General features: G+C 38.2%; 1 protein-coding gene across 5 annotated transcripts in view; it reads left to right on the forward strand.

The window, feature by feature from the left end:
- The first annotated feature begins 430 nt into the window (after positions 1 to 430).
- Positions 431 to 18,821, forward strand: part of KLRG1 (killer cell lectin like receptor G1) — a 130,236-nt gene continuing 111,845 nt past the window's right edge. Inside the window, exons 1-5 of one of the 5 annotated variants that reach the window (XM_045510205.2) lie at positions 431 to 610; positions 3,250 to 3,351; positions 5,164 to 5,336; positions 6,917 to 7,035; positions 7,545 to 15,042. In XM_045510205.2, the coding sequence (XP_045366161.1) occupies positions 529 to 610; positions 3,250 to 3,351; positions 5,164 to 5,336; positions 6,917 to 7,035; positions 7,545 to 7,776 (708 nt within the window). In that variant the 5' untranslated portion in view covers positions 431 to 528 and the 3' untranslated portion in view covers positions 7,777 to 15,042. Of the gene's footprint in view, positions 611 to 3,249; positions 3,352 to 5,163; positions 5,337 to 6,916; positions 7,036 to 7,544; positions 15,043 to 16,685; positions 16,787 to 17,138; positions 17,239 to 18,821 lie in introns of those variants that run through there. The other 4 variants (XM_074357534.1, XM_010946378.3, XM_045510206.2 and 1 more) reach the window with 4 other exon arrangements.

Below are 18,821 nucleotides of genomic sequence, written 5' to 3' on the forward strand. Positions count from 1 at the left end.
ACTTGCAACCCACATCCATTTCTCTATCACATGTCACTACCCCAGAGCTCCAAGAAACAAGGAAATCAGCCTCACTTGGCAATGCACCTGTTTTCTTGAAAGGAAACGAAGCGAATACAAGATCTTGAGATAAATTCACAGCTAGGAATTCGTTCTTATTTTTATTTCAGTTTCCATAATTGAAATTGCTAAATTTAAGTGCAACGATGGGGAACCAGCTTAAAATATACTTAACAAGCATCTAGAGAGTATGGTGATGCCAAGTAAATAAGTAAATAAAATAAACAAAACATGAAAAAGTCAAAGTTTAGAACATTAATTTCTACAGGCATCTCTAGAATTTGAATGATTTCCTGAAAAATTACTTCTGTTTTTGTCATGCTGGACCTTTTTTTTTTTTTTATAAAAACAAACCTTCAAGTTTCCTGCTAGCAGTTTAGAGATTGGGCTGTTTCCTCACTGACGTCTGTCTCCTCTCACATCTGTAATTTTACCCTCTCAACTGAATGTGAAAGATACTAGGTAAAAATGACTGACAGTGTTACTTATTCCGTATTAGCATTTTCTACTGCACCCCAAGCCCAGAATGACTGCAGACCACAGCAAACAGGTGAGTTAGCCAAGTTAGTATGGAGAACTGTCCATAGTGACTGACCATAGGCTAAGGGATGAATGGATTGGAAAGTCTGTTTAGAGTAGAGGATGCAAAGATGCAGAGGATAATTTGAGGAAATACTTTTGGTTCAGTTTGAAGTCTAGAGTTGGCATATGAAAATTGGTTGTATGGTTGGCAATCTGATCTTAGGTTTCAGGTAAATTCTTTTCTAACCATTCGCTTTTATGATCTCAACTATGAAACGCAAGCTGGGGCAGTTCTGTTGCTCTTTATTGCTTCTGAACTGTAGCAAGACTTTTATTGGGAGAGCTTTATCTCTTTAGTGATGTTTGGAGCAACCTTGGACCAGCTGTTTCCATTCTAAGTATTTCTCTTTTTCTGCCTATGAAAATAAGGAGGACACCAATAATTTTGCAAATGGGTGACAATAAGATGTTGTCAGAAAAGAAACTGATCTATGTATCTGGGTTTTTTTCTCCTCCCCTACAGTTCGCACTAGAATGGTAGGAAGAAGGTATTAAGAACACTTAAGTAGACCCTGTGACTATGGGAATTTGAAGATGAAACAAACCACTTTTACACTGTGCCCTGAAAAACACTTTCTGAGATAGGCAGATAACAGTGTAAGTGCCAAAATTGGTATTTGATTTTATATCTTAGCCAGTAAACTCCCATGAAGTATCTTCTTTAGCGTAACTCCATAAGCTTTCTTTTTGCTCCATAGTCTTATTGTTACAGTTTTTAGTATTATCCTTTGAAAGCATTGCTACAATTTGCTAAATCATTCCATTATACTTAGAAATTTTGATTTATTTCTATTACTATAACTTATGCAGCATTTAACATTTTTATTTGTATATATCCTTTTTTTGGATTATATCAGTGCTAATTTGTAAGGAACAGAACTGTTAACTCAAAAATAATGTACATTTTAAAGTATAAGTGTGAGATCACACAACTGGTGATGAGTTGGAACTTGAGTATAATTATTTTGATTTCCAGACAGTGGTTTTTATTTATATACAGTGCACATTGCATGCTCTTATTTATCACTGGTATGTTCATTTCTAGGTCATCTTTCTAGGGTGCTCTGTTTGAGAGGGGAAAATAGTTTAGGAACATTAAAATGCTATTAAAAGTCTCTTTACAAAAGTATTACATGCCCATCATAGGAATTAGAGAAACTATGAGGACAGACATAAAAAATAAAAATCACTAATAATTGTACAAGGTGATTATCACTGTTACTATTTTGATATATTTTTGCTTTTCTATGTTGACTGTACTATATGTACTCCATTAAGAAGCTTTTAATATGCATGTTTTAAAAATACATTGAAAAAGATTAAATTTCATTTAATTTTTTGAATTGTGGTTACACAAATACCGTTATGTGTTGATACCTTTTTTGCATTTAGTGTAACATCTAAAATCAACATTTATTTCATTCAATATTCTTATATAATGTAAATGTATTTTTTTATGTCACTAGAAATCTAGTGTTATTGGATTTGGCAGTCCAAATGTTTCTCATGCAGAACTCTCATTTTAAGGTATTTCTACAATGAATTTCTTTCTTTCAATAAGTTAAAAAAGCTTCACAGATACACACACATCTACAGGATAATTTACCTAAAATTTAAGTATGGAAGTGAGTCCTGAATAGGTAGACTTATTTTCCCAATATCCAAATTAAAGGTTACCAAATAAAGAAATCAAAACTAGAAGTTAAATATCTTACTTTATAGATGTTTACTCTTCTCACCTAAGTTCTATACTATCAGACTATGAGACTGCTCTAATTTTAAAATAAAAATTTAGGTAAGAAACACTTCTATTTTCCAGATTAAAAAAATAGCATTCTTAGATACAGGCTATATGCAGCATAGTTAGTATAAAGGAGCATCTCATCCTTAAACATATTTTCAACCCAAACTCATTACTCTTCCAGTAATGAGTTTCCAAAGCAATGCATCTTATGGTTCAAAATTCAAAAGGTACAGAAGAAAATAAAGTAAAAAGTCTTCCCCTACCTCTGTCCCCAGTGACCTATTTCCCCTCCCCAGAGGCAAAACAGTGTTATCAGATGCGTGTGTCTATTTCCAGAGATGCGTATTAGCATACACTGTTTCACAGAAAACTGTTTTCTTAACTATTTCCCTTAACTCTATACCTTGCACATCACCCCATATCTGTGAAAAAAAAGCCTGTCTTTATTCTTTTGTAAAAGCTGCATATGTGTGAATGTCTGTAGGAAAAATTTCTCAAAGAGAAATTTCTGGGTCAAAGGGTGAATTACCTTTGCAGTTTTGGTGGCACTGCCAAACTGCTCTCCAAAGAGGTTGTTCCAATTTATATTCTCAGCAGTAAAGCATGAGACTATGCAAGCCGCAATTACCAAGGAAAAAGTATCTTTAATTTGTTAAATAAAGTATGTTCCTTGTTAAAGATAACGGTGGCTACCCTAGACTTCAGAGAACGTCCCTGACAGACCCAGGAAAGGAACCTTGAGGGCCTGGATCTCAGTTGCCATCAGGCCACATTGCTTCAAGATCCCAGATATCCTTCCCTGACCTTCTTTTCTGCAATTTTTATTCTGACTTGAGATTTTGCTTTGGATTCTGTTCTTGCAGCTTCTTCCAGATCCCCTCTCTCTCACTATGTGGCGGTAGCTTTGGGGCTTCTGAGTGCCATTCTAGTGAGTCTGCTGCTCTTCCAGGGGATTCTGTGCCAGGGTAAGTGGTAACTTCAACCAAAATTTGTGTTATAAAAACAATGTAGCATAACAGAAAATTAGGAAAATGAAAAATATCTCCAAAAAGATAAATCATCACTAGTACACAACAACATTTCCTGAGTATAGTCTCCTAGTCTTTGAGAGCGTGCATTTGTGTAACCATTTATTCTTTTAATAGAATTTCAGTCAAGTCCTGTAAAATCTCCCTCACTTCCCCCTCCTTTTTTTCAGTATGGCTGGGTATAGTTTTGATCATAGTATGCTAATAATGTTGCATATTGGTTTTTAATTTGAGATTATGTCATAAACATTTCCCTGCCTACTATAATATTTGTCATGAAAATCAAATTATTATTATAATAGTGTGTTTGACTTTTCACATAATACATATATCATAATTTAATTAGACATATTCTAATTTTTTTCCGTTTAGAGAGCTTTCCCATTTTCTGAAATGAACTTTTCTAGATGTAGTTCTTCTGGGTCCTTAAATAGGATGATCCAGAGGGCCATCAGTTCTTGTTTCACAGTCTAGAGTCGTAACTTAGGTTTTGTTGTCTGGGGATGATTGTTAGTAACACGGTAGACAGACTTTGTTCATTCGGATTCTAAGGGTTCAGCCCTGGAACCTCTACCTCAGACCCAGGTCCTGCCTTTGACAGAAGGACACTCCCAGGGAAGCTGGGACTTTCTGATTCAGTCTGGGTGACGTCACAGCTGTATGGAAAAGCCACAGCTCTATAAGGTGCTAATGTTGTAGCTCGATCTCCAGAACCCTATATTGGTCTCATGCCAGGCCTATTCAGAAAAGTTGTCTAGTCTTTAACATTAAGGACTGCTTTTCCCACTTTTAAACTCCCTAATCTGGAATAGATGCACAATCTACTCTGCAATTACAAATCTACACACGTGCTCACTTTATGTAATAGCTCATACTTGTCTGTTGTGGAATTGGGCTTATGGTTAATTTGTACAAATGTGTTTCATGGAAGTAGAAAGTCAATAACATTATGGAATCTTGGTTGAAATTACCTTGAAATGACGTTCCCTTTCATTTTCACAGAACTATGATCCAACCATTTTAAAGGAATGAGAATGTTTTGTATTTAACAGAGCTCAGTTAGGAAACCTGTACCACTTTTCACGTTAGTGTCTGACACCCTTCTCTGTCAGAAAACCTTATTTTTTAATATCTAAAATAAATTCTTTTTGCTGAAGTATAAGTCTTTTATCCAATTTCCAGTGAATATTTTTCACATTTGTGATTAAAAAAAAAACCCAAACAACCTTTTATTCTAGTTAAATTTGCTCTTTCTAGTTTCTGTCCTTTTGTTTTACACTATCATGGGGTGTCAGATTGAGGTTGGACATTCTAAAAATGTCCACCTGATTTAAGCAGTGTGCATTATACAGTTACACAGTGTATGCGCTGAGCCATATAAATGGTACACTGATACATTCATTTTATCTTTATTTTTATACACATCTTTATACATTTATTTTATCCACTGTGTATATATCACATGTGGAGAAACAGCTCTAGCACAAGAAAGAGACTCTCCTCACGGCCCTCAGCTGGATGGTACCCATTTCCTTCCCTGCTCCTTCACACCCTTGCTCAGAGGAGTGTACAGCAGTAGTGACAGAGTTGCACACTGTGAGGCATTTATTTTGAGGCCGTGCATTGTTGTACATTTCTCTAAACCTTAATCTGAAATATGGTGGGGCAGGGGAGACATCTTACCTCCCATTTCACTTCCAAGATTGAGTGGTCCATAAAGATGTGAACCAGGTCCTCTTCCTTTTCTAGGTTCCAGATTCTCCACCTGTGCCAGCTGCCCTAGCTGCCCAGATCGCTGGGTGAGGTATGGTGACCACTGTTACTACTTCTCCGTGGAGAAAAGGGACTGGAATTCTAGTCTGGAATTCTGCTTAGCCAAAAATGCACATCTCCTTATGCTCACAGACAACCAGCAGCAAATGGTAAATGCAGCATTTGGCAAATGTAGGCTATTTTGTTGGTGAATGCTCTTCAAATGTATCACGTATCCTCTTTTGACGAATCAAAGGAATATTCTTTCCTTTTTCTCTCCTTTTCTCTGTCTTTTCCTTCTTTTCTGCTCCTCTACCCCAGCCTTCTCCCCTCTCCTTCCCCTTTCCCTGCCTCACCCAGAGACCCTCCGGTGTAGAAAGCTAGATGCTTCCCTTGGCGTGTGTGTGTGTGTGTGTGTGTGTGTGTGTGTGTGTGTGTGTGTGTGTGTGTTGGAGGCAGAAGGATGGCGAGTATTACAGAGAGGAATTAGATCAGAAATACAGGTCTAATTAAAAGAGAGCATTAGATCCAGGAACATATGGGTCATAAAGAGGCAGCAGATTCCTACACGAGAGTTGGTGGAACTCAAGAGGGAGGGGAAGTGGGTTGTGGGGCACGGGGCCTGGCAAATGCCTTCTTTACAATCATTTCCCTTCATTCACTGGAATCCAGTAAGTTCCAGGCTACGAAACAATTGGGGTGGTGGGGAGGGCACAAGGAAGAAGCAGTTCTAGAAAGCTGAGAAAGAAGGAAGGAAACTATATGTGTGTGATTTTAAATTCCCTGCATTGCTGAACTGGTGGGCTCCACTTCCTCCAGGCCTGTCAGATCCTTCCTGTCCTCCCCACGGTCTCCTGGGGGACAGTTTGTTACTAACCCTAGAACATCTCAAGGTAACATAAGGAGTTAATATCCAGAGGTAACAAAAATCAATCAGATTCTAACTTGTCAACTTAAATAACATTTACAAAGAAAACAAGAACTCCTAGTTAAACTTTTAGTGCTGGTTTCATGCTGATTTTTATGCTTTGAAATTACTTTATGTCTTCTTTTTGGGGTAGAATCACAGAGAAGAGTTTATTAAGAATTCAACTTTATTAACATCCCTTGGGGAAATTCTGAGAGGTAATTAATTACTCTAAAGCAGTTGGGGAGAACATATAGTTTGTAAGTTATATAACTTCCTATTTTAAGAGAAGATGAAAGCACCTAGGATCTTGTTTGTCAAAAGAAAATTCATTCCTTTGAAATTCTGCATAGAATCCAACTTCGGATCAGTTCACCTCTGATTTACTTTTCCTTTATGCTCTCCCTAGACTAGGTGGCAGAACGCACTGGGATCTCTTCGTTAGACGTGTGAAATCTTGGTTTCATGGCATCTGGTAATAATAACATTGCTTTCTGGATCTTTTTGCAGCAGCTTCTCCTCTCATTCTGGTATAGCTGCATCTGAGTTCTTGGGCTGACTGAAATCAATAGCAGAAGTGAGCCAAGAGCTTGAAACATTGTTGGGAAAATACTGACACACAGAACAATGAGTCATAACGCAAGACACTGCCCCTGAGAGTCATGCTGTAGCAGCTACTGTAAATTACACAGTGTGATGATGGGAGATGAGGTAGAGGATAGCTGGGACTTGGGGATATTGCTGTTACTCTGAAGTCCTCTGGAGGAATGGAGAGTATTAAAGGATTTTGTCTTTCCTTTCCTTCTTTATTTCCTTTAAATCCTGCCTCTACTGTTGAGCAAGCTGAACAGAGTTAGACTGACTGCATTTCCAAAACTGGTTTGTTTTCTTCTGCGGCCCCTTGGCTCCAGTCAGCACTGGAGAGGGTGGAATACCCCTGAGAGGCTGGACAGCAGCCGCAGGTAAGCCTTGCGTCTGACACTCCTGGGGACTTTTGCCTGGTCCTCCGGCTTGATTCTTTTTCTTGCCCTCAGCTCTTGTCAGATTCTGTAGAACCAATTTGACTTCTGTATGATCTGCTGACTCCCTTGTACTAGTGTTTGTCTTTTGTTCTCATGGCAAGATTTACATACTCTTTTAAGATATGCTTGCTATTCCTAGTTTCATACTTAGATCTAAAGAGCTGCCAAAAGAGCATATGGGTGTGTTAAACCTGAAGTTTCCTAACTGGCATTCCGCTAGAGGGGAACACCGCTAGGGGATTAGGTTGCTACATGCCAGAGGCTGTCAGAAGTGTCCCTCTTTTGCTGTTAAATAGTTATCTATCAGTAAGATATGTAAACACAGTCTAGCTCTATCTTAGATCAGTTATAACCAAGTTTATAATATAGATAATAATAATGGAAACTGCCATGTATTGAGCACTTGCTTTGTGACGGGTGCTCTATTCTGTTCTCCTTAATCTTCACAGCACAGCCTACAAAGTGGAATTCAACGTCTCCATTCCATTGATGAGTGAATACAATTCAGAAGAGTTAATGAACAAGTCCAAGGCTACAAATCTAGCAGAGCCAGACTTTGTATTTATTTATTTTTTCAGAGCCAGATTTTACACTCCACATTACCCCACCTTTTTAAAGTCACTTATAGATACACTGTATTTAGCAGCTTCCAGAATCCACCTCATGCATGCTGAAAAATAAGATAATTTTTCCAATTATTTGTCTTCTGGTGCCTTTTCTTTTCTATACTTGTTTAGAAAATTATTTGAATTTGAAATCTGGAATGTTCTTTATATGGCCCTTGGGATTTAAATATTTTTTTTAAATAGTGAGATGCTCACTGATCTCTTTTTTCTATCTTGGACTTTAAGACTTATTTTATTTTTGAGGAAATAAAAACAAAATTGAAATTGAATTGCTCTGTTCTTTCCTCAGTGTTCTGTTTATACTATGGCAACTGCCCTTTGCTGTTCTTTTTGCTCTTTGAATTTATCGTTAGATCTTTAGATATGTTCAAGTCTTGATTTTTTTTTGTCATTTCCCCCCCGACATAGCTCAGTTTATTTTATTTATTTTTTAAAATTTGTTTTATTTCTTTTTTGGAGGGGAAGGAAATTATATTTGTTTATTTACTTATTATTTTTAGTAGAGGTATCAGGGATTGAACCCAGGACCTCAGGCATGCTAAACACACACTCTACCACTGAGCTACACCCTCTCTCTTAGCTTAGTTTATTTTGAATGTTAGGATTTGTTTCTTATAGTCGTTGGTATATTACCTGAAAATATATGTTGACTAGAGAGTTCCTGTGGAAATACTTTGGTTTCTTTAAATCTATCCTGACGCTCCTTGCCCCGTAACATCTTTCTTCCTCATTATCATAATTTGAGATTATGTTATATCTTTCTTTCTCATTATCATAATTTGAGGTTATATTATCAGACTTTATTGCTTTCCAACCTCTCATTCAGCTTGAACCAGCTTCCCTGTGAGAGTTTATGCCTTTGGGATTGTCCCTGTCTTCTCCCTGAAATTTCAATATTGGCTTTTCTTGTATTTAGGGTTTACATCTAATTACACCCAAGGTTTTCTTCTCTGGATTCTTCCATACAAACACTATGGTAACATGGTCACTTTTCCCCATAATTTAAAGTAGAATCAGGTAATGGAAAGGGCTTAGTGTTTTTCATACAGTCATGAGTTTGTTTTTACTACATTGCTTAGTAGATGCGTGAACTTCAGCAAGTTTTCTTAACCTTTTTGGTTCTCCATTTTATCATGTACCAAGTGGAGGAAAAATTTTCCAGAATTGTTATGAATATTAAATGAGAAGATCTATGTGAAATTTCCTTTAACATAATAGGAATCACTTAATTTTAGTTTTTCTTCTCTTCCACTTTAAGTAATTCTCCTTAAAACTCAAAATAAAGCCCAGAGTCAAAGTAACTTTTGTTCTCTTCTGTCTCCTAAGACATGAAATTTCAGTAAAATTTATATCACAAATAAATTATGATTTGTTGAATTGAGTAGTTCCCTTATGAAGACATCTGAAATGATATGTCAGAAGACTGAATGAAATGGCTGGAAACACAGGGTAGATGGCAGGAGAATTGTTGTTCTGGATGTCTTGATAGTCTGGTAATGTGTGTGTCTTTTGTTACCCTTCCTTTGTAAACCAATCAAGCATCCAGTATGAACTTCACCCCAAAGCATGTTTGGTAGGTAGGTTAGGATATCTCTCACTATCTTTTTTTTTTTTAACTTAAAAAAATTGTGGTAAAACATGAATAACCTAAAACTTAGTATTTTGACCATTTTCAAGAATACAATTAAGTGCCATTAAGTACATTCACATCACTATGCAACCGTAACTGAGCAGGACCCTGCTGTCATTGATGACCACATGGTATTTGTAACTGCTTAATTTATAATAGGTAAAGTGGCTTTTCTCATGCCCTTGCTGACCAGGGTTAATCTAAAGAGGAGGAGGGCTTGGGTGGTCCGCCCAACCCTTTCATGGTGCTGCATGTGGGGATCATGCTCAGTGCCCTCCTCTTGCTCCTGACACCTCAGAAAGGGCAGCTGGGTGTTTTGTCCACCTTATTTTTCATAATTTGCCCTAACTGTGCATGTCAGAATTATTTTTAGCCCTTTGTGGTTTCTTTGTATTTTGTTGCTTGAGGTGCAGGTCCCAGCCTGCAGCAGGAGGTCCCAGGTCTCAGGGTGCCTAAAATGCTACAAGCACTTTTCAACCTGAGTTTAAACTGCACACGTTTTTCTGTAGAGCTCTCTTCCATAGGCCCCCTTCCTCCACATCCTTTGTTCTAGGCATAAGAGTATTATAAAAGTCCCAGAGCTAGAGGTGAATTTCATGCCCAGCAGAGAGAAGGGGACCACTGCATCTGCAAAAACAAGAACAACTTTATAACAGTTGGAATCTCCATGAAAACTAGCTCTGCCCCTTGAACTCTTACTATAAAACCCCCTTCCTTCTCTCCCCAGCAGGTTTACAGTCTTGGAGGCATTAGTCCACTATTACATCCTTTGCCTGGCAAAGAAATACAGCTACCTTTTCTACTTCATCCAAAATTCTATCCTTGGGTCTCAATTCAGTAGGCAGGGCTTGGAGGCCTCAACCTCAGCCTCAGTGACACAATCATGACCACTATTCAGCTCCAGGACTTTTTTATCATCCCAAACTGAAATGCTGTACCCATTAAACAGTAACTCCCCATTCCTCCTTCCCCTCGGCCCCTAGTGACCACTGTTCTACTTTTTGTCTCTCTGAATTTGCCTGTATCTGGCTTATTTCACTTAGCATGCTTTCAGAGTTTATCTGTGCTGTAACAAGTATCAGAATTTTATTCCTTTTTATGGCTGAATAGTATTCCATTATATGGATAGACCACATTTTGTTTATCCATTCATCTGCTGATGGGCAGTGTTTCACTATTTTTTTTTCTTTCATATTGAGATTTTATTGGTGGTTTTGAGAATCAGTACGTGTTGCTGCAAATGACATTGTTTCATTATTTTTTATGGCTGAGTAATATTTGCATGTTTTTATATGATAATAATCAATGTTTACTTACTACAGGATATCTGAAAAGTCTGGAAACATATGATAAACTTATTTTTAAACAGTATGTTAGTTACATTTTCAAGTAATATGCTCAGTGTGTTTTTATTCAACCTCCAGATTATGTTTTCAGGTGAAATACCTCTAAATTGAAAGCAGTAGATCTAATCTATTTTAGATTTTAGGGGTGCTATGTATTGTACTTTTTTTCCTAATTAAAAACTACATCTATTGTTTTAAATACTTCACCTGAAAAGGTGTCTGGAGGTTGAAGGAAAACATGTAAATGATATTATTTGAAAATAGATGTACAATTTGAAAATACATTTATCCTCTGTTTCTAGGCTTTTTGGACACCCTGTATTTACGTTTTGCTTTTATCACATAGTATTATTTTATTCCTGCTTTTTCCAAACGTTAAATTATTATAGATACTTGTCTTTAAAAATTCCGTTATTCTATTATTGGTTAACTGTTTTCATATTCCTAGACAAAATTTTACTTATTTCCAATTTTTCTTCAGCTATAAGCATATTTATATGATTTTTTTTTGTGAGGTTATTTCTTTAGGACATAGTCCCTAAAATTAACTTAGCTGATCAAGGATATGACCATAAACTGACTATACTTAAATAAAAAAAAGTAAAAAAAAAAAAGATATCACCAGTAGCTTTGATATATTATTAGTGTATCTCCACATTAGTATATCTCCACATAGCTTAGATATATCCCATAAACCATGTTAATTTTGGAAGTTTAAGGAGTATGTTCTATACCTTAATAATATTTTAATTAGAATTTTAAAATATTACCTGCTAAAGCGTGTGTGTGTGTGTGTGTGTGTGTGTGTGTGTGTGTATAAAGCATGAATAAGGACCTTAAAAAGAAAAGAAAAAGGAAAGAAAAAATGTATCTGATTTCATTTGCTTGGTTTCTGTCTTCATCTTGCTTTTAGGTTTTACATTTTTTTCTCTCTAAAATATAACCAACCATTACTAATTCTAAAGTGACATGACACCTTATTGCTCTAGTTCGCACCATCTCTGGAGGCTAAGAGTTCTAAGCTAACACCTTTGCCAATAAGCACTTTTGCTTATACTTTTATGTTGCTTCTATAGTCTCACACACACACACACACACACACACACACACACACACACACACACACACACACAATCCATGACTACATAGAACATAGATAATTGCACTCCAGTTTTAAAGGCTTCTTTCAAGCGGGACAGTCTTCAAGAGAAAGTGATATGGTAAAATTTGCACTGTCCAGCCTCACCAGTGAGAAGTAGTAACCTGGTGTGGCCACGTGACGTGGAACTGTGTGGGTCTTGGGAGTTAAGTGCAGGACGGGGGTTTATAAGTGAGTATTATCTAATCCCAGCTCTTCTAATTGAGGTTTTTGAGCAAGTCCTCACTCATTTCTGTGCCTCATTTGCTGTCATTCCTTCCCCTTGAAATGAGGAGAACAAAGAAGTGGACAGTTTTGCTTAAAATGCCAGAGGTGGAAGAATGAGGAAAAATTCATTTTTTCCTAATTTAAATAATCATTATAGGCAAATTGTTTAAGAAATGCATGACAGATTTCTGAAAATTAGGATGTCATTTATCCATCCTACCCTTCCTTTGTGCTCTTCAGTCCACTCCTACCCACAATGTACACAATTAAGTACTTGATGGGAGTGGAGGGTGCGGAGTTTGTGTTCAAAAAGGTTTAATCTCTTCCTGCATAATAATTGGCTCTACATTCCTTAATTCTATAAATATTTTTGAACATAATGTCATATGTTTTTCTAGGTGCTAGAGGTACAGTGGTCAGCAAGTGTTCTTGCCTTTATGGTGTTTACATTTTAGTCAGAGGAAAGATAGACAGCAAACAAGTAAACGGATAAATATAGTGATCTGTGCTTTGAAGAAAGTGAAACGGTGCGTTATGTTAGTGGAAGAACTAAAGGTACTACTTTAGATTGTCCGGTTAAGCAAGGCCTCTCGAAGGAGGTAATGTTTGAGCTGAGACCTAGACCCAGATGGAAGCCATGTGAAAGTCTAGGGGAAGGGTATTCCAGGCAGAGGGGAAAGCGTTGTAAAAACACTGACCTTGCTGTGTTAAAAGAGCTTAAAAAAGGAAGAAGGCTCACATGGCCGACTGTAGTAAGCAAATAGATGGTTGGCAAGGGCTAGGTCATGTAAGACCTTGTAATACCTAGTAGGGATTATAGATTTTATTCTGTGTGAAAAAGGAAAGCGTTAATCAGGGGCAGAGTGTGATCTTGTTTACTCCTGTAAAGGGTGAGCCTGATGGAATGCAAGAGTTTAGCTCTGGGGGAGAAAACTTGTATTCTTACTCAGTAAGGAGCCTTGGGTAAGCCCCTTCACCCATGTGAGCCTGTTTCCTCATCTGTAAAGAGGGGATGACAATATTTGCCGACCTTTCAGGGTTGGCAATAATTTTATAACTGGAAAACAGTCCTGGAGAATATCTAAGCTAAATTGTCATAAGGAAACTGAGGCTCAGGCAGATGAAGCAGTTTGTTTACCTTCCAGTGACAGGGAGAGAACGAGTGGCAGACTCGGGTAGATTGTTTCTGTTCTGTTTTCCTAACGCCGTACGGTATACCCAGCATTTCAGATGAAATTCGGAATGAGCGCACAGGGATTTTGCAAACCTTAAAGTGCAATACAGATGTAAGATATAGTGGTGTTCAGGGTACTCTACCCGAGAGAACAAAGCTATCATAAGACATAGATTACTGGGGAAGGAAGTGTTGATAAACAGGCTGAACTGATTTTTCAAATGCTTCATCCAAAAGCCTCCACAACCATGTGTCTTCGGAGGAAGCTAAAGTTGAAATTCAATGAAGAGTAAGTAGAGGTTTTTCTGAAAATGGGAAATAGCACGAAAGACTTGTTCTATCTCTGTTGTGTACTGTATGTTGAGTCCCTCCAAAATTCGTGCCGTCATCCTCAGTGAGGTGGTATCTGGAGATGAGGCCTTTGGGAGGTGATGAGGTCACGAGAATAGGGTGCTTTATGCTGGGATTAGGGTCCTTACAGGAAGAGACATGAGAAAGCGTGGCCCTCTGCTCTCCACCGTGTGACGATACAACCAGGAGCCGGGCGTCTGCAAACCAGGAAGCAGCCGCTCGCCAGACACCACATCTGCTGGCACCTTGATCTTGCACTTCCAGCCTCCAGAACTTTGAGAAATAAATGTCTCTTGTTCCAGTCACTCCATCCATGGTGATCTGTTACAGCAGTCCGAACGGACGAAGACAGTCTCCTCTACTATCTTTACTGGGAGTTCAAAGAGGCTTTGTGCCTTCTGGACTTTTGAAGAGCAGCTCTTTATTCGCGCTGGTGAAAGTCTCCAAGTAGGTGAAGGCGTTTAGTCCAGAGACATATTTCTGAGATGAGTCCTTGAATTCTTACTCTCTAGCAACAATCTTCCTGGAGTGGAATAAAAATGATGACATAAAATGGGACATCTGGTGCTCCTCGTGAGTTGAGATTTCACTGCTTCCTTCGTAATTCCTGGATAAAAAAATCAATATTTTCTTCCAAAGGTATTCAACTGTGTAAGCTGTCGTTAGAAGATATTGATATGTTTAAATGGCTAAAAATATATAACTTTGGAACAAAATCAGGGAGTTAAAATTTTTTTCCCTGCAACTTGCAGAAGAAAGTAATTTTCTTTGATGTCACGATAATCTCTTGAGGAGGTTTTTCAGATTGCTTGAAGGAAATCCGAGAATATTCTGCCATCTTAGATCTCCCTCTTCTAACCCTGGTTTTAGGATACCTGACCTTGGGTATAATGAGAAACGAGATGCATTAGCTTTAATAAATATCCTTCATCAGCCAGTTTTTGTGGCAACATCAGGATCCCATGGAAATGACTAATACTGGAATTTAATGTTACATGCTTACACTGTCATCTTGGCCTGTTTTATCAAAGAGAACGCACAGTCCCTTATCTTGCTGAATGTGCATGTTTCTTGGCACATCCTAGGAATCTCACAAAATTTTCAGGGCTAAAGATGGTACAGTTTGAAGAGAGAAATGAATTACAGACAGATGGACCATCTCAGTAGAGGACATGCCAAGGCCTTGGGTTCTAGTCCAAGTCCTACCGCTAAGTTACTGTGAAGTAACCTATGTCACTGCCCTTTTTTGAGCTTCTGCTCTGAAGGAGAGAAGTTATGAAAGGAGGAGAGGAATCAAACCAAATTCCTCTCATTTGAGAGTTTGACGCTCTGTGTGGTGGCCACTGCAGAGGAAATGGCAGATTATTTCAAAGCATCCATGTGGGAAGGAGGCTTGAGACAAATGAACAGTCTGGAAATATATAATCATGGAAACAAGTTAAGTTTTTTTTTTTTATAACATCTATCAGATTAAACTCTTAACTCAGAGAAAACCAAACCAGCTAAGCAACCAAACAAAAAACACTAAAACACAAGATTCCTGGGAACAAAATAGAAGGAACAGAGAAACACTTTTAATGGTTTCTTACTAATTTTCCATTTTCTTTCATAAGGGATTTGCAGTGGACTTCAGAGAATTAGAATAAGAAGTAAAGTAAAGAGAAGAGGCTGGGCAGTTATCAATTACACAAACAGTATCTTCTGGACACAGAATCATCAGTTACTGATGTCCAGGAACGCTACATGTATCCCAGAAACTTTGGTATCTGTTAAGACATGTATGAATACCTTTGAATATTCACTCATGCTCTAAAGCAGATATAAGCACATTGAGTTTCTTATTTTATAAGTAACTGTTCATTAGTTTTTTGGTCTTCAGACTTATAATTTTATCCTTCTTGCTCGTGAACAAACACAACACTTGTCAACATTAACATCACATTGAAAATTCAACATCACAGTGAAATTCTAACAAAACCAATTTTCAGATCCAAGGTGATAGTTTATTTGTTGCAAAATATATTTATTATCCTAACACCAAATCTGATACAAAATTAATCGTCTGGGATTTATCTTTTATTTTATTACATTTTTATTTATAGAGACAATTCCCTTAGGATGTAAATGCCTTTATTTGACTGTCAGACTGTACAGAACAAAGAATCTTTTATTCCTGTTCTAGTGGGGAGCATGGGGCATATAAATGGTGTAGCCAACTTAACTTTACCTTAAGCTTGTTTACTTAACCTTTTTTTTTCTTGTCGTACGCAAGACTGATGAGGGTTTGGAAAATGGAAGTTTAGTGGGAAAAAAACCCAAGTATATTGCTACGAGCTGAATAACAATTTATGTATTAAATGATAATAAGGAAGATGACTGCTTCCACAGCAGTGGGTAGCCTTTTTCTTTCAAAACAAGAGATACCTACCTGGTGCTCCATTCAATCAAGCAGAAAGTTGCAATGGAAGACAGAGATGTAATATGTATCTTATCTGTCACATTATAAGAATGCAGTTATACCCATAAAGTTCAGTTCTAGGAAGAGCTCCGCTCTGCAAACAACAAATCTCTAGAATCAGAGTGTAAAAGAGAGAGAGTGATTTGGAGTTGGTGGTTATTTTACTCAGCTTCGGCTGCTATAAACTATGGGGGGGGGGGGTTAAACCACAGGCGTTTGTGTCTTATAGTTCTGGGAGCTGAGAAGTCCAAGGTCAAGATGCTGGCAGATTTGGTTTCTGGTGAGAAACTTCTTCCTGGCTTGCAGATAGCAGCCCGCTTGTTCTGTCCTCATGACGGTGGTGGAGAGAGACTGAGCTCTGTTCTCTTATAAGGATGCTAACCCCTTCAGTCATGAGGGCCCCACCCTCATGATGTCATCTGAACCTCATTACTTCCCAAAGGCTCTACCTCTAAAATACCATCACATTATGGTGTCAGAGCTTCAACATATGAATTTTGGGGGGACACAAACATTCAGTCCATAATAATGGTGATGAGAGAGGGTGTAGGAATAAAGGCTTGACCGTGACACCAAATCTCTTCTTTGACTTTCTGCATTTTTCTTCCCTTTTGTCACCTTCTTTGACCTCTCCCTTAGTTCCAGCTCCCAAATTTCCTCACTCAGGACTTTTACTGGATTGGTCTGAGAAATAATTCTGGCTGGAGATGGGAAGATGGATCAGCCCTAAACACCTCAAGGTGAGGAGCTTCAAAAGAGTGGGAGGAAAAAGTGAGAGAGAGAAGGAAAAAGAAAAGGGAAGAGAAATGATGTGGTTGGGGAAATAGATCAAGGATAGCAGATGGAGGGCGAGGAAAGGGTGAGGAAAGGAGACAGGGAACAAGGAAGGAAACCCAAACCCACAAACCCCAGAACATCAAAGGATGACATTTAAAGAGGATAATGAGCAATTTTTATTCTACTGTTTCAGGAGCTGGATGAATTGGGGTCTGAACAGGGGAAAGAATTTGCTCATGTTTTATCCCTTCATGCCTTATAACTCCTTTACTCTGCATGTCACCGTGAGTGATTGATTTTTCTCATTTCTTACAGAATTCTTTTAAACAGCTTAGTACAGAAGTGTGGGACCATCAGCAAAGAGTATCTCCAAGCCTCTAGCTGTGAAGTTCCTTTACCGTGGATCTGTCAGAAGGTCAGGCTGTGATGACTGGTCAGGCTGTCATATGACTCCCTACAAAGAGGGAGCTGGCCCCTGGGTGTCAGGCTACCCATGACTCATGGCTTGTGCAAGCTACCCGACTACGATGCGCGTTAGATGTAAGACGAGTGCAGTCGCCCTGGGTTGATGGTATATTGCTGGGCTCTCTTTGAGAGTATTTAGATATTATCTTAACAGTTCGCAGACTGGATGTAGGCAAATTTGTGAAACAGAGGTTTGTTTTTAGTATTTCTCACTCTAGTGACTACCCCTGCCTCCTGCGTCCCCATCATCTCTGCCAAAAATGTACTTTTTTCCTGTTATTTTCTGAGCTGACGAAATCTGTGCAGACATGTACCAACGCCAGTGTACTAGAGGGTTTTTATGCGTGCTAGTGGGTGGACATGCTACTTCACCCTGATAGTATATTTTGATTCAAATAGTGGTCCTTTGCAGATAAAGCTGTGTTCTGAAGAATAATGCCGATGGTGAGAAAACAGGTTGTGGAAAGTAGATGAGAGTAAAGTGGTGCTTTGATTCTCAGCGCTTCACACTTACACAATTGCCTTGACTCTCAGAAAAATTTAATTTTTCTCTGAGAGTGCGTAGGCGGGGTTGAATAAACCAACCCGTGACTACCTTTTCCATGTGATGAACGTGATTTGCATTTTAATTTCACAACAGTGGTCAATCTGGTAAGGCATTTTTATAGAGAAAAATTAACGGAGGCAGCTTATGTGATTGATCCCCAAATTATCTTAGGCACGCATGCCTCAAAAATGAGAAAACCGTTATTGTTTCTCTTTAGTAGGGTTTGGACACAGATAAGGAGGGAAGGCGTTGTTTAAAGGTACAGGAGGGAGTGACGAAGGAGACCGTAATTCTGCTCTGTCGATGACACTGGGTTGTGATGTTGACTTGTCTTTCTCTTTTGTAGTATTTTTAGGACGTGGACTGTGTCTTAGCCACCCTTGTATTCCAAACACCTAACATAGTGCTTGCATCAGTGAATATTAAATACATGAAAGGATAAATAAAAAAACCATTTAAAAATTCTTATTCTACTTGTTTCTGTTAGCCCACAAATTAATTAGAGGAATTAAGAGCAAGAAACGCAGTATATCCTAATCTCCCCTTAACCCTACTCATGTGAGCATTCAGTCACTGGCTCTAAAAAGGCAAAGGGCCTACTTCATCTAGATATAGAAACTGGAATTTCTCTATCAGCACTCGCACCCCACAGCTGTGATCCCACAGCTGCATGAACGTTGTGCAGTAAGCTTATCCAGGACATGCCGTGTTTAGAATAAGACATTTTTTAAAGATAATAAGAGACCAGTAACAAAATGAGAATGAAGAAAATCCAGAGGGGGAAATCCTCCATAGGGGTCACAGCTATGAGGTGTCTGAGGGTCAGTAAGAAAAGTGAAAATAGTAAAACTGTGTAATATAGCAAAAACCTGGACTCTCGTCCATTTTGTTATTTTGCTATATTACTGTACTTTAGTAAATAGTTTTTGGACCACAGGTACAGTGATCAGAGTTCCTCAGACCATCTCCGTCAGTCCATATATACC

This window comes from Camelus bactrianus, chromosome 34 (genome assembly GCF_048773025.1).
Source record: "Camelus bactrianus isolate YW-2024 breed Bactrian camel chromosome 34, ASM4877302v1, whole genome shotgun sequence".
In the NCBI taxonomy this organism is placed as follows: Eukaryota; Metazoa; Chordata; class Mammalia; order Artiodactyla; family Camelidae; genus Camelus; species Camelus bactrianus.